Below are 22,818 nucleotides of genomic sequence, written 5' to 3'. Positions count from 1 at the left end.
ACAAACCCTCACACCTTTCTTACTAGCACTGATTTTGCTGATAGCTGCGTCAATGAATGTGATGTTTTGTTGTCTTACATAGACACCGTAGTTGAATGCACTGTCTATAGTTTCTCTGGATAAGAGTGTCTGATGAATGACCAAGATGTAAATGTGAATGCAGGTAGTGGATAAAAAACATCCCCAGGCCAGACCAGGACCAAGAGACCTGGGGGAGGAAGAGGAGCAGGAGGATGAGGAAGGGAATGAGGGGCCTGGAGAACAGGGGCCCGGGGAACAGGAGGAGGAGGAGGAGAAGGAGGACAGTGACCCTCCATCCGCCACAGAGAAAACAGCTCCGGAGAGCACTCTCCTAGAGGAGTCTGTGGTCCAAGGTATACAAACCTGACAGACCTGGTTACTTGGAGAAGACCTCCATATTAACTCATTAACTCGTATTAACTCACCAACACCTTTGTATACTCATTGTCTTTCCATGCAAACTTCAGGGTGACTAGTTCATATTGGCTGCTCTGTTGATTTGAAATGCAGTCAGACTTTGGCAAAAAAGTATCAGCAAAAAATATTGACAAACCCATAAGTTTCCCTTCGCCTTCTAAAAGAGTGAAGGGGAGAGTATATCTGCGTGGCTGTTATTTCAGATATGCAGAGTCTGTTTGCTTTCTGCTTAATATTATTCTTGTTGTCAGTAAACACTCAGTCTCTGTTATTTCCTGACAGAGCGACAAATGGAGGGAGACAGAGAGCCAGCAGGCTCCAATGACAAGGTACCCCCCATTTTGATTCTAAAAGTGATAAAGGGTTTGAAAGAAAGTGGAAATGTCAAACGGAATACTGACATTTATAAACGGTGATATTATACCGTGTGTAGGGTATGTATGAATCATCCAGAAGAGCTGATTTTCAAAAGGATTTTGGTGATAAATCTGCAAGGTACTGTAGACAGTAAAACAGTTAGTATACACAACATAGAGAAGAAGTATGTGTTTTGAAAAATGGATTGAAAGTGTTGTAATGTTGTCAGTTTGCATACCTATCTTTCAAACATTTATCATTGGCTATTGCTGCCTGCTTTCTGAGAATTTGACGAGAGAAGCAAATTGCCTCCTCTCCCCTATCAAAACAGTTCCTTTATTCAGTACACATGGATTGCAACAAAACATGTCTCATAATCAAGATGGGGGGGAAAAAAGCCATAATGTAGTTATGATTGATTCGTATTTGTTATTTCTGTGCTTCCTGAGATCACCGTGACTTGTGTTGTTTGTGCTGTAGCTAAATCACCGTGACATTGTGTTGTTTGTGCTGTAGCTAAATCACCGTGACATTGTGTTGTTTGTGCTGTAGCTAAATCACCGTGACATTGTGTTGTTTGTGCTGTAGCTAAATCACCGTGACATTGTGTTGTTTGTGCTGTAGCTAAATCACCGTGACATTGTGTTGTTTGTGCTGTAGCTAAATCACCGTGACATTGTGTTGTTTGTGCTGTAGCTAAATCACCGTGACATTGTGTTGTTTGTGCTGTAGCTAAATCACCGTGACATTGTGTTGTTTGTGCTGTAGCTAAATCACCGTGACATTGTGTTGTTTGTGCTGTAGCTAAATCACCGTGACATTGTGTTGTTTGTGCTGTAGCTAAATCACCGTGACATTGTGTTGTTTGTGCTGTAGCTAAATCACCGTGACATTGTGTTGTTTGTGCTGTAGCTAAATCACCGTGACATTGTGTTGTGTTATTTCAGCCCCAGGATGCCGCCGGCTTATTTGCAAAGCTCCTGGCGTACCTGGATAAGAGTGAGTCCCCAGCCCAGAGACTCCGGGGAGATTCCCCCGGCCAGGCTGGTGTGGCTGCAGGGCTGGGCAAGGGCAGGGATGTCGGTCTGGAGAATGTCCGCAGTAAGACCACTCTGGCCGAGGTGAAGACCATATTACCCAGACAGTTGCAAGAAAAAGTATGTGAACCCTTTATACCTGGATTTCTGCATACATTGGTCATACAATTTGATCTGATCTACATCTAAGTCACAACAATAGACAAACACAGTCTGCTTAAACTAATAACACACAAACGAGTATTTGTTTTCACATCTTTATTGAACACACCATATAAACATTCTCAGTGCAGGGTGGAAAAAGTATGTGAACCCTTGGATTTAATAACTGGTTGACCCTCCTTTGGCAGTATTAACCTCAACCAAACATTTTCTGTAGTTGCGGTTCAAACCTGCACTGGTTAGGAGGAATTTTAGACCATTCCTCTTTACAAATCTGTTTCAGTTCAGCAATATTCTTGGGATGTCCGGTGTGAACTGCTCTCTTAAGGTCATGTCACAGCATCTCAATCGGATTGCGGTCAGGACTCTGACTGGGCTTCTACAGAAAGTCTATTTTCTTCTGTTGAAGCCATTCTGTTGTTGATTTACTTCTGTGTTTTGGGTCGTTGTCCTGTTGCATCACCCAACTTCTGTTGAGCTTCAATTGGCAGATAGCCTTACATTCTCCTGCAAAATGTCTTGATAAACTTGGGATCTCATTTCTTACGTCAATGATAGTCTGACGCAGCAAAGCAGCCCCCAAACCACGATGCTCCCACCACCGTATTTTACAGTTGGGATGAGGTGTTGATGTTGGTGAGCTGGGCCTCTTTTTTTTCTCCGCACAGTGTTGTGTGTTCCTTCCAAACAACTCAGCTGTAGTTTCGTCTGTCCACAGAATATTTTGCCAGTAGCGCTGTGGAACATCCAGGTGCTGTTTTTGAATACTCCAGACGTGCAGCAGTGTTTTTTTTTGGACAGCGGTGGCTTCTTCCGTGGTGTCCTCCCATGAACACCATTCCTGTTCAGTGTCTTACGTATCGTAGACTCGTCAAAGGAGATGTTAGCGATTTCCAGAGGTTTCTGTATGTCTTTGGGTGACACTCTAGGATTCTTCTTAACCTCATTGAGCATTCTGCGCTGTGCTCTTGTAGTCATCTTTGCAGGACAGCTTACCGTGGACTGATGAACATCAAGGTTTTTAGAGATACTTTTGTAACCCTTTCCAGCTTTATGCAAGTCAACAATTATTGAATCCTAGGTCTTCTTCGATCTCATTTGTTTGAAGTATTGTTCACATCAGGCAGTGCTTCTTGTGAATAGCAAACTGAAAATGTTGTGAGTGTTTTTTATAGGGCCGGGCAGCTCTAACAAACATCTCCAATCTCATCTCATTGATTGGACTCCAGGTTAGCTTTTGGAGAAGTCATTAGCTTAGGGGTTCACATACTTTTTCCAACCGAGACTGTGAATGTTTAAATGATGTATTCAAGATAGACAAGAAAGATACAATAGGTTGTGTGTTATTAGTTTAAGCATACTGTTTGTCTCTTGTGGTGACTTAGATGAAGATCAGATCAAATGTTATGACCAATTTATGCAGAATCCAGGTATTTCCAAAGAGTTCACATACTTTTTCTTGCCACTGTAAGTAGAACCACAATGACTCTGATGCTACAACATTTTGGTGTCATCCTCAATGATTTGAAATGCACTGTGTCCACATGTGGCGTTGAATCTTGGTTTAAATGGTCACGTAATCAAGGCGGCAGTGCAAAAGAAGTCGACCCACTCAATGGACGTGGAGGAGGTGGCTGCGGTGGAGGGCTGGATCCAGGCAGTGGAGCCTCCAGCTGCCAAGATGGTCTACCAGGAGCCCCTTAAGAAGAAAGTGAACGTCCAGGAGCCCTTTAAGAAGAAAGTGAACGTCCAGGAGCTGCAGCTAGATGTCAAAGCTGCTGTGGCCACGAAGAAAACAACTGATGATGACTACGGCTATGTCATCACTGACACAGTGTGAGTAGTACCTTTCATAAGTAATGAATGAGGCAACCACAGCTAATCATTCAAGGTTCGATGTTTGTGCGGAATTGCATTTAGTATAGTGCAAAGGAGTCTTTTTTTTAGGCCAGGGCCAACTATGGTGAATTGACAGGTGTTGTGTTGGGTACGCTAGATCAGTCAGTAGCAACCATTTGGATCCATTGGTACAGTTCTGTTTGTACCATGACTTTTGGATCCATTGGGTACAGTTCTGTTTGTACCATGACTTTTGGATCCATTGGGTACAGTTCTGTTTGTACCATGACTTTTGGATCCATTGGGTACAGTTCTGTTTGTACCATGACTTTTGGATCCATTGGGTACAGTTCTGTTTGTACCATGACTTTTGGATCCATTGGGTACAGTTCTGTTTGTACCATGACTTTTGTTTTTATTTTTGTTTCCTGTCTTGAATAGGCATAGCTGGAGTTGCCTTGAAACAAACCATTACAAATGGAAACAGAAATGTGCTTTAGATGCTAGACACCCAAAGGCCTACTGTGTCCCTGTCAGAGTAATTTCTCATTCCACATTTTAACTCACTGTTGGGAAAGTAATTTACCATGACTTTAAAAAAAAAAGGGGTTTCGCTCACTGAATATATTACCCTAGATTATTTTCAATGTTTCAGTACTGGACTCATATTCATGCATGAACGTAAATAAATCATACATTTATGTAGCGTTGACAATTGACAAACAATTTTATTTACATGAATCAAAACCATATCCCAGTGTGGTATATCATATGCATGTGCAATAAACATCCCACGTGCGTATCATTCAGTAGATGATGATTTGAAGGTGTTCAGGTCAAGTCCCTCTCCAGGGCACAGAACCCACAGCCCGTCAGACCACCAGGAACTGGAGCCCACATCCCTTCACTATTCCATCATAATCAGGTCTGGTGGGCCTCCACTCTCCATAGGGGGCTGGGCTGGGGCTGTGGAAAAGCAATGACTTTTCTCAATGTCTGTATTAGACTGTTTCTCCTTTTAAACTCCATACTCCCACTACGTTATGTGATTAACTAGGACTGAGGTTTGCACTGAAATGTATATCTTCCCCAGTCCCTGGTCATCAGAGACTCTGACTGTGTTTTAGAGGTGGGGTACATCATTAGCTGTGGCCAGCGCTGAACTGAGCCACCGTGGTGCCGATGCACCATTTCATTTGCACTTCTCTGTCTGGCCTGAAGTCTAGGGAGTGGCTATGTCTCAAATTGCACCCTTTTGCCTATACTGCACTACTTTTGACCAGGGCTCTGGTCAAAAGTAGTGTACTATATAGGGAATATGGTGCCATTTGTGACACAAGCAGAGCACACAGGTGATTCATCATGCCAGAGGAAACACCTGCTCCCCCAGTTCTCATACCTCACCCTCCCTCCGTGTCTCCCTGCCTCCCTCATCTCCCTATTTGTCCCTCCCTCCTTTTATACGCCCTTACCCTCTCACCTCCCTGTCTATGGACTTCACTCCCTTCCCCGCTCCCCCATCTCCTCCCCCTCCCACCCTCCATCCCCCTGACCTCCATGCCTCTCGTGGCCCCTCTCCTCTCTGAATGTGACAGGAATGTAATGTGTCGGAGCTCTCACCCACACTTAACAGGCTAAGGTGACAACTCTGTTGATGAACTCTGTATTTTTTCAATCCCCAGCGCGCTACAGACTGATGAGGGACTCCACTTGATGGAGATTCTGGCACGGCGGGCCAAGCTGCAGATGACTGACTTCCTGGAGCTCTCGTATGTATTTTATTCACGATGAACATTTTTATAGATGTTTCACACACTCAACAAAACGGAACAGAAACCACAAACCCGGAATACACCACCTTTATGTATTTAACCTTTATATGTAACTATTCATTTTGACTGCATGCTTAAAACAGACGTGACTAGATTCGATTCTACTCTGGAATCTTATACGGTGCTGGGTAGAATCTAAAATGGGTTGTAAGAGTAATTGCCTGTAGCTTGTAGATAGGTATACATACATCCACTGATTTAATGCAGACTGAAATGCAGGGTAGTGTGCGGAGGGAGTTTATACTATATAAAAATAGCTCCATGGATACAGTTATGCTTTATAGGTGCCATGAGCACCATGTCAAGTCAAACGTTAACTGAGGGGCTTAAACAAAACACCAACATGGTGTCTTAATAAGCCACCACAAGCCGCCAGAACAGCTTCAATGCACACGGCATAGATTCTACAAGTGACTGGAACTCTATTGGAGGGATGCAACACCATTCTACAAGGAATTCCATCATTTGGTGTTTTGTTGATGGTGTTGGAAAACACTGTCTCAGGCGACAGTCCAGCATCTCCCGTAAGTGTTCAATTGGGTTGAGATCTGGTGACTGAGGCAGCCATGGAATAAGGTTTACATCGTTTACATGCTCATCAAACCATTCGGTTAATACTCAAACCTTGTGGATGGGGGCATTGTCATGTTATAGGGCATAACCATGGTAGCTAAAATATTGGCCACATTAATAGCCTGCCCAGCATTTTTATACTGGACCCTAATCATGGGATGTTAATTGCTTAATTATCTCAGCAACCACACCTGTGTGGAAGCACTTATTTTCAATATACTTTGTATCCATTCATTTTCTTAAGTGTTTCCATTATTTTTGGTTACCTGGCTGCAGTCATTATGAACAGGACTGAACTCTCCATGAACCTCCCTCTCTTTCTCCAAAAACGTTATGTTTCTCCCTGCAGGTATCTGACTTTAAACACACGCACTCACAAACGCACGCATACACACACACACACACACACACACACACACACACACACACACACACACACACACACACACACACACACACACACACACACACACACACACACACACACACACACACACACACACACACACACACACACACACACACACACACACTTAGAATGCAATGAGGCTTTTAAAGCCATCCTCAACGAAATGAGAGTATATAGTGACACACTGTGCTGGTCTGCGTAGTCAGTGGCATCTCCTTCACATAGGCTAACCAAAAACGACCATTCACACACATTCTGCACACAAATGCACAGCTCGATATTGCACTGAAGCACATTATTTAAAGTTATTCAAAATAATATTAAAGAGGAAATGTTATGGGCATTCTGTAAAGACATGGTGTCATAACCTGTCATAGCAAGTTCATTTCCTGAACCGTCATGCCCTGTAACCCACAGGTAAACACTGCTTTACGATGGGCCTCTTTCCTACCTTGTGTTCAAGTCTGACATTGTGGTCATTGTAATGCAGTCATTCATCAAGTGAACATACACAGCTATACTCAATAACCGTAGCAGTGTGTATGCGAGAACAATTTACCGCCATAAATACAATGCAACATGCTGATGACAGGCATCAGAAAGGGATTATTGTATGGGCTGATAGGCCCCCTTTGTGTCTTTCTAACTACTAAGCTTGATTGTTGGCGGTACAGGTATGGATTGGCCGATTCCGTATCATGTGACACTGTGAATAAGGTTCTGAATGGCCCTTGTTTCTGAAGCACCTCACGGCGCTAGGAAAGGTATACACTGCTCTGTATTCAGCCCTTCAGCCCATGGGTGGCCTTACAGGGCTGGGCTAATGTACCTTTTGTCTTTGTCCCTTTCTGAAACTGAAAGGGCCTTGGTATGGGAGAGTGATGGATTGGGTGGGAGAGAGCTGGGGCCCTTTGTTAGAGCTCCGAGTCGGCCCAGCAGGGGGAGCAGCTTGGACAATTTGTCCAAGCCGCCACGCTTATTTGGGCCGTCCCACTCTTTTGCAGCTAACCGCTGCTGATCCTAGACCACCACCCCACCTAGGAGCCTGGGAGAATGGCCCTCCACATAATCAAACACTGGGCCCACAATTCAGCCCAGCCAGCATGGCTCCTCTCACCTTTCATGTTGACTCATTTGTGCAAGCATGACTTGGTTCTGTAGGACCTTGAAATTAGTGTCTATCATGTTTACCATAATGAAGGAAAATATAGATGCATGCATACAGGGTAATTCAATGTTACCGTTCGTTATATGTTGTAACGCAGTATGTTAGACACTGTGGCTAAATGTTATACATACTTGAATCGATCATCTATCTTTGTGTTACTTTGTATGATCGAACGGACGATATAGAATAGGAGAACACAGACGACGCTGTCAGAAACGTCTTGAATTGATCATGTCAGGCCGGACATGGCAGTTGAAAGCAGAGACGTTGGTTTTGATGTGTCAACGTGGGTGGTTTGCTTCAGAATCGTGTAGCATTAGTTCACTCTGAATAATAGTTGTTGCGCAACACTTACCGACTGTAGTCAGACTCCAATTTGATGGGGGTGACGCAATGTCTGACTTCATATGCTGCTCATTTCAAAGTATAACCACTAGGTGGCGAGGTGCACCTTCGCTGGTTGCTTGAAATGCGGCCTATGTGTTACTGAATACTGAAGACGCATTAGACAAGATTAATTTATTTTCACTGTAGAATCACAAAACAAAAGATTGATGGACAATGACAGTTCAACATTCTATATATATATATATTGGTTCTAACATACTTCAAGCGAGCGCTTTTACATGGGAGTAATAGTCTGCTGAAGAAAGCATGCGCTTCAGCTTGAAAATCACAAGTACATTATTTACTTTTGCTGTAGTATTGAATTTTGAAAAACCTTCATTGGGAGGCGGTTGGCATAGTTCAGAGACGTCATGCTCATATGGGACACAAGGGCACATGCCCCCTCACATTTGTCCTGTTTTTTTATTTATTTTTCAGATGTTCAATTAATCCCCTCCATCCTCACGTACTTTGTGCCCCCTCTAAAATAAAATGGCCGCATGGCGCCCCTGGCGTAGGTCAGGAAACATATTAATGTTTTATGAAGTCACAGTGAGTGATATTCCTTTTCAACCGCTAATAGATCTAACTCTTAATAGATGTGAAAAATCTATACATCTAGAGTGTTACGGGGGTGAATATCATAGAGTGGTTGAAAGGCTGGCTGCTGGTTGAGGTTATCCTCCACACATTGCTTGATACCTTAACCTCCTGGCTGGATACATTCTTTGACTTCAACATACTGTACAGCAAAACAGTTTCTGTTCAATAGGTTGCCATAACCTGGTTTTATTCTGGGTGGTTCGCCCTCCTTCATCACCTTTAGCACTTTTCAGCTCAAGATATATTTTTACAGCATGAATAGTATTTGCCCAGTGCCCACCCTAGATTTGCTCTTTGGAAATACGTTGTGAGGGGACAAATAATATCTGTACATTTCATTTGCACAGCGTTTTTCATTACACACAAAATGTACAAAGCGCTGTACATTAAGCAATTGTCCCTATGACTGTCGGTGAAGGGACACACATAAAGTATCTGTACCTAATCGGAGACCAAAACCCTCCTTGTCATTTGTTGTTTGTAAAACACTCAGAGGCACATTGAGATTCAAGAGGTATCCTACGGAAACGGCGCCTTTGGCTACAGGGATTCTAACAGCTTATGGGGTAGCCAGAGGTAAAATACTACTCAATCACTGTGTGTGTACGGCTCGGATTTAACACTATCAGTCCTGAGACCCCAGGAAAAATGGGCTTTTCATTGATCTGACGTTCATTTATCTGCATGTCCAGCCCTTACATTTAGCCTCACACTGAAGTGTTTTACCATTTGATTTCCAAGGACAATCAGGGCTACACGTACAGCACAAAACTATTTGACATAAACAGCTGCATTCACCAGTTTAAGTGACAAATGTCAATACAAAAAATAAGGTCTGCCAAAAGCAAAAACCTGATAAAAATACATTTATATGAATGCTGTAAGTACAGAAATGTTTTACTTTGTGGGAAATTAATATCCAACTAGTCAGTGACAGCTGTGTGGAGTTTGTGATAGCAACTATGTGAGCTTATACCAGTATTATAGACACTATGTCCTGGGATTTCCTATGATCTTCTATGTAGAAATACCTCTTCTAATGACTCTTGTGTACCTTGTAAGCGTCATTGTGTTGCTTGTGAGCATCATAGTTCATGTTCGTAGGAGTCTCAGCTTTTCATAGTTTGTAGCTCAAACCATTTTGCCTCTATGGTCGTTTTTGTAAAAAGACATGGCCCTGGGCCCCTTCGGGATCTGCCCTTGTCTCACAAACAACGCTCTAGCTCAACCCCCGTTAATTACACAGAAGTCTGTAGCTCAAACACACACTGTTTAAAAGGGGTTAGAGGACTCATTGGGTTAATGACCTGGTTTGTTCTTTGTAAGGCAAGAGGGCAGAAAAACAATGCTTTACCACCATGTAAAAAATGTATTTCTCATTGATCATGTCTGGAGTGTCTCATCTCACTGTGTGTGTGTGTTTTATTTTTTACAGAGTGGTGGGCCCAGCTGTGACCTTCAGAGTACGACCTAATACCCAGAATGTCAGCACTGCAGATGTGGCCAACGTAGCAGGTTGGTCTGAGCTGCTCTGATAACTAAATGTTATATATATATATTGCAAAAAAAAGCAATCTCTTGTGCTTTAGTGGAGCATGTTGGAACTGAAATGGACATTTGAGCTTTTTCAAATATCCAAGATTTTGTTGTTACTCTCAGAGAACTGGTCCACAGTTTTTTATAGCTCCATACTGAAAATTCTCTGTATAGACCCCTGATAATGGAGATGTGCTGTTGGGAGAAAGAGTCAAATCTAAGTGACATCCGTAAGCGTTATTAGGAAGCCTCCCTTGCGCTAATCACAACTCTTCTCTGGTGAATGAAATACAGGTATGCATTGTCAAGGAACCCACAAGGAAAGGAGAGAATAGCTGTATTTGTATATAGTTATCATTACTGACAAACATACAAGGCTGCATCAACAGTTATGAGAAAATATTTATATTTATATAAGAAGATAATGTTTTTCCCCACGAATTGGAATTTGTTACATATCATACCGATGGCAAGTAGGGGGGGGGGGGTCCTCCACCCCCGACATTTAAAACGCATTTCCAGCAATTCTACACCGTTTGATTTATTATGCCTCTCTTGAGGGGTATTTTGAGGGGAAAACAATAAAAGTGGAAGGGCCCCCAACCCCCCCAAAAATAAAACATGATTCGTTTTTATGGAAAACTGATTTTTGGGGGGGGAAATAGCTGACTTCCTGCACATTTTGCAATGGGGCAGAGAGAAAAATGTGTAGTTTTATAATGCTATTCTACAATTTTAGTCAGCTAATTAAAGCTAATTTCCTGCAATTCTGCAAAAATTCATGGAATTCATGGCAAAAAACATTTTCTGTTTTATAGCTAATCTCATACTATTCTTCACATTTTGCCATGAGGATGAGATAAATGTTTGCAGTTTTAAAGCTAATTTCCAGCAACTCTACGCATTGTGCCATGACGCTGACAGAACATGTTGCAGTTCTAATGTAACTGTCCAGTGAAAACTTAGTCTGTGAACCCAGATAATGTTGTTGACTCATCCTATATTGGTATTTGTGGACAAAGCATAAATTGGAGAAAAATGACCACCTAAACAAACAGACCATTTAAAAAATACTTGCTATTTTCTCATAGGGGATCATGTCTGGCCAATCAGTGGTCTACTCGCATTAATATTTTTTGTGACCTTATACACCCACACCATTCTGCTTTTGGGGTACGCCCACACCATTTCAACACAGCTGCTTTTTAACATACTTAATTACAATTTTTGGAAAGGAAAACTACTTCACTCATATTGTAATTAGTTTGAACTATAATTCAAATATTATAGAAATCTAGAAACACTGGACAGTTACTTTTAAAGGTCGACTTTGGGGGGGGGGGGGAATGCTAAAATAACAGCTTTAAACTGTATAACTGATCAATGCACCATCATACTCGGTCGTTTAATGCTTAAAATATTTGTTGGCTATTTAGCTTCAGAAGTGCCATTTCTTTCCAATCTCAGCTTCCCTCCAAAAACAAATCGTGTGAAATGACATCAATACATACTGGAGGAGTTACTGGCTAGCTACAAGTGGCTATCTTAGCTAATGAACTAGTTACGTGGGTTGCAGCATGCATGACATATCGATGAACCACCAAAGGCACACCCCATTTCTGTTTGAAAATTGAGGAGTTAGACTGTTTTTTTGTGCCCAAAGTCGACCGTTAAAGCTAATTATCTGCAATTCTATACATTTTGCCATTGCCTATGACGTGTTAATGTGATATCGGGAGGTCGGGGGCATTTACATTGTTTTTAATACATTATTAAGGAGACGAATCGACCTGTTCTGAATAGTAGTGGGATCCGCCGTGGTAATTTCACCTATGTATCAAATCGAATTGCAGGGGACAGACACACACACACAGGGAAATTGCTCTGTCAAAGTAAGTTTAGCTTGAATAGATAAATCTAGTTTTTTTCCCCTTCGTCTAGTGATGACCGTTTTGATAATTGAACTCCACACTCTTGATCAAGTGATTGTGTAATGGCTACCCCCGTCCTGTTTCACAAGTGCTATTGTTCGTGTTCGTGTCCTCGTTTCTCATTTCCAGCCCCGGACTAACTTGTTTTGAGAGGTCATGGATGAGCCTTTATTCGTATTAATGCAGTTGACAGAACCGCACTTGAAATGAAATACGGCTGCCTCTTAACTTAAGTGCAGTAGTGTGGGTGTGCTGCTGTCTCTAAAGCATAATTTGTCATATTCAACAAGAGTATCGGCAAAGATTATTTCAATAGCCCCAGTTGATGTGGTTTTTCTGAGACGTTAAGCATTACAAGGCTATTGTAATGGCATCATTTTATCATCATTTTACAGTTTCTTCCAGGCGCATTGGAGAAATCTGTGTGCCCATGTTTTAAGCAGTTGGAGACAAAACTTAAATGATTCAATTTTAATCATCTTCGCATTATTTCATTTAAATGGCACTGTAAGAGATTTCAATATGACATCATAGCTACCATAAATAAGGTGTGTTATAATACCATTATTATAAGATACATATAAAAATGTTGGGCTGTGTCCCAAATGGCACCCTATTCCCTATACAGTGCACTATTTTTGACCAGGGCCTCGGGAAGCCTTGGACTGGCTGGACACTGGACAAAGGAGTCAGTGTTACCTCATAGAACATTAGCATTCTTCTGCTCCATGTGAACAATACTGGATCGATAGAGAGCCAGCCTCCTGGGCGTCCCGGGCCAGAGTGGAGGAGGGTAGAGGACTGTGCTGGTTGTCTGGGGTGCAGCAGCACGGCCCTAGCTGTGTCACAAATGGCACCCTGATCCCTAAATATCTAGTGGACTACTTTTGGCCAGGGCCCATATGGCTCTGGTCAGAAGTAGTGCACTATATAGGGAATATTGTGCAATTTGGGACTCAGCCCCTGGCCTGCCCCGTATTGCCCTGGCCTGCCCCGTATTGCCCTGGCCTGCCCCGTATTGCCCTGGCCTGCCCCGTATTGCCCTGGCCTGCCCCGTATTGCCCTGGCCTGCCCTGTATTGCCCTGGCCTGCTGAGTAAAGAACCCTGGAGTGGAGCTTGTGGAGCTCCTGTCACGCATACCCGGCCATTGTTAGGAACCCAGGGCCAGGAAAAGGCTATTGTCAGGGGGGTGTCAAGATGGTGAGCAGTGGGGTGATGACCCTCATTGTCAGGCCTATTCATGCACGCTGTGGAGCCATGGAGTGGCAGGCCCAAAAACCACTTCCAGTGGTGCGTCTCGGCCGTGAGAACCAGGCTCCTCAATTGGCTGGAGGTCAGGGTCAGGCCAGCCAGCCGCGCAATTAGCACATTAAGCAAGGTCCCCAATGAAGTCCACAATAGAATGCAGAAATAAGTTGTCTGCAAACTGTATCCACTTAAAATGTTATTTAGTCAAGGATATTTTAATGGCCTAACTGGTTTGACTGAATGTGTATTATTGACCGTTAAACTGACCCCCCTGTGTTTTCTATGAAGAGGAGAACATACATTGTCTTCCCTGACAATAGCTAGTTACTCATTCACTGGCTGAGTGTAATATCTGAGGTTTGATTTGTGTCTTGACATGGAAATAATTCTGTGTCACAGAGGTCACAAACAGTTCAATAAGTTATTATGGTGGTTTTCCCTCGCAAATTGGTCTCGGTGAATGGCTGAGTTTCTATGTTTGACACACTTTTTAAAAAGCAAGGAAATGGTGATCATTCTGATCAAGTCCACATACATCTATCGAACCAATTTTTCTTCTGTCAGTTCCTCACTTTTGCAGACAGCTCTGTAGAGCGGTGTTGTTTTGGGCAGTTCTATTCAACCAGAGTGAACACTAAACAGTAGATGCAACACTTTCAGTTGGGCGGTGTTTACTTTAAAACACATTCCTATTCACTCTCATTCCCTCCCTGTAGCTGGTAGTCCTAACCTTGATGGCCTTGAATATACTATGAACCATGAGTCATTTCTGATCACCGGAGTTGAAATGAGACCCCAATTCCTCTGATCATTACAAAGACCGTTGGTTGTATTTTTTTCCTCTCTCTTTTCACGGTTGAGTGGGTTTAGCATAGATCTCATAATGCTGTCAGCTCTGACCTTCACTTCAGCTTTAACACTTGTTAAAATGTCAAATCTTATTCGCTGGCTCTTTAGGAAAAAAGCATTGTGGTTTATCTATCTAACTTCTCTTCTCCTGTGATGTGAAGAAAGCCTTCGACCTCTGGTTAGCTCAGTCTTAGGGCGTAGCTTTTAGGGCACTCCCTTACCCTAAGTATGTGTGTTCTACTGCGGAGAGAAATGTAAAAAAATACTATGTATACCTGTTTAATGGGATTTATTGTCTTCCATGTGACTGTATATGCACGTGATGCTGATGTGCAACGTGAGATTTGTGACATTGTATTACACATATTGTGGTAATGATGCTTCTCTGGTTTTCCTTATCATCAGCTTGGTCTTTCTGCGTTAACTGAGAGAAGGCACGTGCTTACTCCTTCCTGAAAAAGTTCCAAACAACACAGCATTTTGTCATCTTCCTAGATCTCTGTATGCTTGTCTGTTTTAACCATACAATATACAGAAGCTTAACACATTAGTGTATAAAAAATACTACCCCCCCCCCAAGCCAGCTGATCCTTGGTGCCCTTTCGCATAATCATCATCAGTAGCCGCTCAGTCCCAAATCAAATCCAAATCCAATTTGATTTGGACCAGCAGTGACATGCTCACTTGCGGACCTTTCCCAACAATGCAGAGAGAAACATCTAGAAAACATATAGAAGCATAATAACAGGAGGAATGAGTAACGATAACTTGGCTATATGCGCGAGATACCAGTACTGAGTCGATGTGCAGGGGTATGAGGTAATTGAGGTAGATATGTACATATAGGTAGGGGGTAAAGTGGCTAGGCTACAGGATAATAACCAGTAGCAGCAGTGTGATCAAAAGAGTCAGTGCAAAAGGGGGTCAAAAGTAGTGCACTGTATGGGGAGTTGGCTGCCATTTTGGACAAACCCTGACTTTGTCATCAGCACTTTCTGTTTGGATTCACTCCTTTAATTGTCTCCATTGATTTCCTGTGTGATTTCATTGGAAGCAAGTCTCCCCAACGGGACTATGGGTCCACTTAAGCCCTACAGGAGCCACCAGATCCATTGAAGTTAACTTCATTTAGTTTGCCTGTTGATCAATTCTCATCTCATGCTGAAGGATAATCAATTCTGGATTTTCTCTAGCTAGTAGCTAATATCAACCTGTTGGCCAAAATGTGCTCAAAATCAAATTGGGGGAAAATGAAATGACAAAAACAGTTGTTTATTGATGTCATTTGTTGTGACACGGGTTGGTGCGTTATCTCTATTGTCTATCGGCGTATGCGTGGTGGTTGTGTTTTGTGATTTCTGAGAAATCCCTACAAGTGAGACCTCAATCTTTTGTGTCCCCTGCAGTTCAGAGGTGCTTGTGGTTATTTTGGTCTGACTTCAGAGAGAGCTGGGTTGGGGGGTGGAATCCTCTAGAGCTTTGGGAGCATCTGTGAGTCCTGCTCTGAAGAGGGTGGATCATCACAGGTGTTATGTGGAAGCTGAGTTTGTTTAGCAGCGGTGGCAGCGTGGGCATCATGGTCCTCAGCCAGCCCTCTCTGGGCAGACCTCTCAGGGTCCCTCTTTCACAGCTGGCAGCTCTACGTTGGGATGCATCCCAAATGGCACCCTATTCCCTATACAGTGCACTACTTTGGACCAGGACCCATAGGGCTATGGTTAAAAGAAGTGCACTATGTAGGGAATAGGGGGCCATTTGGGATGCAACCTCTGTGTTGGCTCTGCTCCTGGAACTCCAGCTTCAGCTCAGGCTTCATGCCTCCTACAGATGGCACCCTATTTACGAATGAAGTGCACCACTTTTGACCAGGGCTTTGGTCAAAAGTAGCGCACTATATTAGGAAATAGAGTCCAATTTGTGCTGCAGATGGCTTGACTGACTGGAGCTCTCTCTGCTAGCTCTGCTGCCTGACTCCACACTTGCAGCACTCTTGCATCATTCCAGGGCAGGCAATGGACTGGCAGGCTTGGAGAGGGAGAGGGAAAAATCTGTGTCGCTGCGGTCTGTTTCTCTGTGCGAGAAATGCAGTATGTGTGGGATGTGTAAATAAATACTCTAAGCTTGGATGTAGGTCTAGTTCATGTAAGGAAGATGATGACATAACACAACATGTAGGGCAGAAATGCCTTCTTGAACATGTGCCTTCATTACAAACTTGTATGGGATCCGTAAATATGAATTAAAATGTTAAATTACGAGCCTAGTTAGACGTGATTGGCTGAAATAATGGAGGTGATGACCATGCTGACTGTTGGCCATGTGTTTACATGTGAATTCTTAAAGAGATGGGTGTAAAAAAGAAGACCTCTAGCACTCAACAAATAGTTCAAGGGCATTTTCTCCTACTGGTATCCTAAGTGGGATAACACGTTTAGCAAATTTTAAAGCAGCATAACTTTCCCATGCTTCCTCCAATCACAAGCTCTGAATCTGAACTAAAGCAATATTTTTAAAAGGATTTCAGATTTTTCTACATAACCCCCCTTTGGGACCTTTCATTCCATCACTATTTTCTTACTGTAGAATGGATAAAACCCCCATATGATTGAGGCCCTCTTCATGTCAGACATGACGGAGTCTTCTCTCTGGGTCTGTAATAAAGCCACGCTCCTCCAAACTTCCTAGTCTGGCTTCTCTATCTCTCTCACTCCAGTGAAGAATGTTATTAAAGGCTAATAAAATGCTCCTGTTGTTCGCTCACCTTTGGTGGCCTGAGTACAAATATAGGATCTTAATTTGATCACTATTTTGATGCTGAGAATTGCAAACTTGGGGTGTATTCAGGGTTTAAAAGGCTTGTAAAGGCTTGTAAATTGTGTAATTTTCAACTAAATAATGTATCAACCCGTTCAAAAAATGTCCAATAATTATAATCCACATAATATTTAATATTTCCTGTTGCTGCATGATTATTTTCCCGCTGTAACAAACTGGCTCAAATTAAGATGCTACATCTGTAGGCAGTATCCAGCTTCTCTTAGTGGGCTCTGAGATCCCTGATGAGAACAGAAGCAGACAGCTGAATTGATTGGCCCACTTCAGCGTATGGACCTTGATTACAGCCACATTCAAGTGCTGTTCTGTTCTCTACATCACCTTATCCACTCAGAGGAGAGGAGAGGAGAGGAGAGGAGAGGAGAGGAGAGGAGAGTGACTCACTAGGATTAGGCTGTCTGCCTCCCTGCTGCATATAGCCAGCTAGCTGTGTTCGCCTTGAAAAACCTTCATATAGTCAAGACAGACAGACTAATGCGGTGCCCTGTATTATACAGTATGTTGTAAATGAAGTTGCATAGATACAGTAGGCTACTACAAAGATGGAATGTACATTATCCGTATGTACTATTATGTTCTCAGAATAAGACGTATTTCTTGTAATTTCCTCATTTAGTAAAATATTAATGTTGTCCTTGAATGAGTAACACATAATGATTGATGGCTTCAACATTATGTTATCAGTTTTATAGCTATACAGATCACAGTAGGTTGGTGGCACCTTAATTGGGGAGAACGGGCTCATGGTAACGACTAGATCGGAATAGGTGGAAGGGTATCAAATACATCTAACACATGGTTTCCACGTGTTTGATGCCATTCCATTTGCACCATTCCGGCCATTATTATGAGCGGTTCTTCCCTCAGCAGCCTCCTGTGATACAGATGTAGGATCTTAATTTGAGCCAGTTTGCTACATCAGGAAAATAATCTAGGGGTTGACACAGTTTTCGTAAGGGAAAATCAAGTCTGACATTTCAAAGTGGAAATTACTTCAGAACTTTTTTAACCTCAAATACACTACAATTTTTTACATTTCCTGCATACAGGACATTTCACCTGCAACAGGGTGATCAAATGAAGATGCTACATCTGTACACAATATGTTCTACAGTGTGATTCACAAATGTCACTGTGTTCTGACTGAGTGAGTGATAAAATCATATTGGTACATACAGTGCAATGGCTGCTTGGTATAGAAAGTTAGAGGTATCTCCATAAGGTTACGGCATGAGGCGAGCAGGAGAGGGTTCAACTCTCGTTTGATGGTTGGAGCCAGCATGAAATGTCCCTTGAAAGCCGGGTGCTGGGGCTTCTCTCTTTCTGTTTTAGAGTGTTTTATGTATTCCAACAGAGAGACAAAGTCAGCCCAGAAACTTCAAAGCTGCTGGGTGACATTTAGGTCTACATCTTCAAAGGACCCCTCCCTGCTTTTGTACTTCTGCTTTTTGTCTATAATTAATGTACTCCTTCCAGATTCTGAGTGGGATTAGAGAGCCAGACAGTGTGTGTGTGTGTGTGTGTGTGTGTGTGTGTGTGTGTGTGTGTGTGTGTGTGTGTGTGTGTGTGTGTGTGTGTGTGTGTGTGTGTGTGTGTGTGTGTGTGTGTGTGTGTGTGTGTGTGTGTGTGTGTGTGTGTGTGTGTGTGTGTGTGTGTGGCCATAGCCAAAGGAAGTAGAGGTGCTGAGGGTGATGCAGCACCCCATGAAAAATCTGATTTAAAAAATACTTTTGTTATTGACCAAATACTTATTTTCCACCATAATTTGCAAATAAATTAATTCAAAATCCTACAATGTGCATGTACACATGTATTTGACCTGTATTTCTCTCGTATGAGGTTGTACTGACTCCATGTGTTTTCCCACCTGAACTATACGGACGTTGCTCTACTCATTCTGCGTTAATGGATCAAGTATTTTCCACTGGATGCATTAACAAAGGGCAAGTACAGATCTGTCTGGGAAAATAAAATGGTTTATTTTTCTTCCCATCACGAAAGAAAGAAAAGAAGGGATGAATTATGTATGGGTTATGAGAGACGAGTCTTCAGTTCATTCTCAACCCCTGATTGAGTCTCAAATTGATCGGTGCGGGTGATGCCATAGTTGTTATAGGTCAGTATGGACTCATGCCAAATGACACCCTATTAATTATGTAGTGCACTGCTTTCAAGCAGGGCTGTAAAAATGTGTGCACTTTAGAGGGAGCAGTGAGAGGTGTCGGAGGAGATATGGCTGCCGTTTTACGTCCTCCTAACCAATATGTGCTATTGTGTGTGTTTTTTGCACGTTATTTGTAACTTATTTCGTACATGTAATATCTTATGTTTCACCGAGTCGTGGCTGAATGACGACATGAATAACATACAGCTGGCTGGGTTTTCTGTGCATCGGCAAGATAGAACAGCTGCCTCCGGTAAGACAAGGGGTGGCGGTCTGTGTCTATTTGTAAACAACAGCTGGTGCACGAAATGTGATATTAAGGAAGTCTCAAGGTTTTGCTCGCCTCAGGTAGGGTACCTCATGATAAGCTGTAGAGCACACTATTTACCAAGAGAGTTTTCATCTATATTTTTCATAGCTGTCTAAGATGCTGGCAGTAAGACAGCACTCAACGAGCTGTATAAGGCCATAAGCAAACAAGAAAATGCTCATCCAGAGGTGTGCTCTTAGTGGCCAGGGACTTTAATGCGGGGAAACTTAAATCCGTTTTACCTCATTTCTATCAGCATGGTACATGTGCAACCCAAGGGAAAAAAACTCTAGACCACCCTTACACCACATACAGAGACACGTACAAAGCTCTCCCTCACCCTCCATTTGGCAAATCTGACCATAATTCTATCCTCCTGATTCCTGCTGACCTGCAAAAACTAAAGCAAGAAGTTCCAGTGACTTGCTCAATACGGAAGTGGTTAGATGATGCAGATGCTAAACTATTGGACTGTTTTGTTAGCACAGACTGGAATATGTTCCGTGATTCTTCCGATGGCATTGAGGAGTACACCACATCAAATCAAAGATTATTGGTATCGTGCGCAGAATACAACAGGTGTTATGCATACAGTGAAATGCTTACTTACAGGCTCTAACCAATGCATATATGATGAACAGAGAGAAGCAGTAGCATAAAAGAGGGGTTGGCAGGTGGCGGGACACAATGCAGATAGCCCGGTTAGCCAATGTGCGGGAGCACTGAATGGTCGGCCCAATTGAGGTAGTATGTACATGAATGTATAGTTAAAGTGACTATGCATATATGATAAACAGAGAGTAGCAGCAGAGTAAAAAGAGGGGTTGGGGGGAGGCACACAATGCAAATAGTCTGGGTAGCCATTTGATTACCTGTTCAGGAGTCTTATGGCTTGGTTGGTAAAAACTGTTGAGAAGCTTTTTGTCCTAGACTTGGCACTCCGGTACCGCTTGCCATGCTGTAGTAGAGAGAACAGTCTGACTGGGGTGGCTGGGGTCTTAGACAATTTTTAGAGCAGTCAATGGCTTCATCAATAACTGCATCAATGACGTCATCCTTACAGTGACCGTGGATTATAGGCAACATCTGCACTGAGCTAAAGGGTAGAGCTGCTGCTCTCAAGGAGTGGGACTCTAACCAGGACGCTTATAAGAAATCCCGCTATTCCCTCCGACAAACCATCAAACAGGCAAAGTGTCAATACAGGACTAAGATTGAATCGTACTCCACCGGCTCCGACGCGCGTTGCTTGCGGCAGGGCTTCCAAACTATTACAGACTACAAAGGGAAGCACAGCCACGAGCTGCCCAGTGACATGAGCCTACCAAATGAATGCGCGCTTTGAGGCAAGCAACACTGAAGCATGCATGATGAGAGCACCAGCTGTTCCAGAAGACTGTGTGATCACGCTTTCCGTAGCCGATGTGAGTAAGTCCTTTAAACAGGTCAACATTCACAAGGCCGCAAGGCCAGTCAGATTACCAGGACGTGTACTCCGAACATGCACTGACCAACTGGCAAGTGTCTTCACTGACCTTTTCAACCTGTCCCTGACCGAGTCTGTAATGTTTCAAGCAAACCACCATTGTCCCTGTCCCCAAGAACACCAAGGTAATGCCTAAATGACTACCGACCCGTAGCACTCATATCTGTTGTCATGAAGTGCTTTGAAAGGCTGGTCATGGCTCACATCAATACCATTATCCCAGAAACCCTAGACCCACTCCAATTTGCATACCACCACAACAGGTCCACAGATGACGCAATCTCGATTGCACTCCACACTCCACTTTCCCACCTGGACAAAAGGAACACCTACGCTACCGTTGAAATGTTTGGGGTCACTTAGAAATGTCCTTGTTTTTGAAAGAAAAGCACATTTTCATAAAACTGATCAGAAATACTGTGTAGACATTGTTAATGTGGTAAATAACTATTGTAGCTGGCAACGACAGATTTTTTATGTAATATCTACATACTGTAGGCGTACAGAGGCCTATTATCAGCAACCATCAATCCTGTGTTCCAATGGCACGTTGTGTTAGCTAATCCAAGTTTATGTTTATCATTTTAAAAGGCTAATTGATCTTTAGAAAACCCTTTTGCAATTATGTTATCACAGCTGAAAACTGTTGTCCTGATTAAAGAAGCAATAAAACTGGCCTTCTTTAGACTAGTTGAGTATCTGGAGCATCAGCATTTGTGGGTTCGATTACAGGCTCAAAATGGCCAGAAACAAAGACCTTTCTTCTGAAACTCGTCAATCTATTAAGAAATTAAGGCTATTTCATGCGACAAATTGCCAAGAAACTGAAGACCTCGTACAACGCTGTCTACTACTCCCTTCACAGAACAGCACAATCTGGCTCTAACCAGAATATAAAGAGGAATGGGAGGCCCCGGTGCACACCTGAGCAAGAGGACAATTACATTAGAGTGTCTAGTTTGAGAAACCGATGCCTCACAAGTCCGCAAAACACCTGTCTCAACATCAACAGTGAAGAGGCGACTCCGGGACACTTTTCTTTAAAAAACAAGGACATTTCTAAGTGACCCCAAACGTTTAAACGGTAGTGTACGTGAGAATGCTATTCATTGACTACAGCTCAGCGTTCAACACCATAGTGCCCTCAAGCTCATCACCAAGCTAAGGACGATGGGACTAAACACCTCCTTCTGCAACTGGATCCTGGACTTCCTGACGGGCCGCCCCCAGGTGATAAGGGTAGGTAACAACACATCTGTCACACAGATCCTCAACACGGGGGCTCCTCAGGGGTGTGTGCTCAGCCCCTCATGTACTCTCTGTTCTCCCATGACTGCATGGCCAAGCACGAGTCCAACACCATCATTAAGTTTGCCAATGACACAACAGTGGTAGGCCTGATCACCGACAACGTCTATTCCCACTCAGGAGACTGAAAGGATTTGGCATGGGTCCTCAGATCCTCAAAAAGTTCTACAGCTGCACCATCGAGAGCATTCTGACTGGTTGCATCACCGCCTGGTATGGCCACTGCTCGGCCACCGACAGCAAGGTGCTACAGAGGGTAATGCGTACGGCCCAGTACATCACTGGGGCCAAGCTTCCCGCCATCCAGGACCTCTATACCAGGTGGTGTCAGAGGAAGGCCCTAAA

General features: G+C 43.1%; 1 protein-coding gene across 2 annotated transcripts in view; it reads left to right on the top strand.

Moving 5' to 3' along the window:
• LOC118402153 (receptor-type tyrosine-protein phosphatase N2-like) overlaps positions 1-22,818 on the top strand; it is a 148,225-nt gene that overhangs the window by 42,023 nt on the left and 83,384 nt on the right. The window contains exons 8-13 of one of the 2 annotated variants that reach the window (XM_052477002.1): positions 164-374; positions 721-767; positions 1,743-1,952; positions 3,580-3,830; positions 5,516-5,602; positions 10,241-10,320. In XM_052477002.1, coding sequence (XP_052332962.1) covers positions 164-374; positions 721-767; positions 1,743-1,952; positions 3,580-3,830; positions 5,516-5,602; positions 10,241-10,320 — 886 coding nt within the window. The remainder of the gene's footprint in view (positions 1-163; positions 375-720; positions 768-1,742; positions 1,953-3,579; positions 3,831-5,515; positions 5,603-10,240; positions 10,321-22,818) is intronic. The other variant, XM_052477003.1, reaches the window with a different exon arrangement.

This window comes from Oncorhynchus keta, chromosome 23 (genome assembly GCF_023373465.1).
Source record: "Oncorhynchus keta strain PuntledgeMale-10-30-2019 chromosome 23, Oket_V2, whole genome shotgun sequence".
Classification (NCBI taxonomy): domain Eukaryota; kingdom Metazoa; phylum Chordata; class Actinopteri; order Salmoniformes; family Salmonidae; genus Oncorhynchus; species Oncorhynchus keta.
This window is presented reverse-complemented; position numbering and strand designations above follow the sequence as displayed.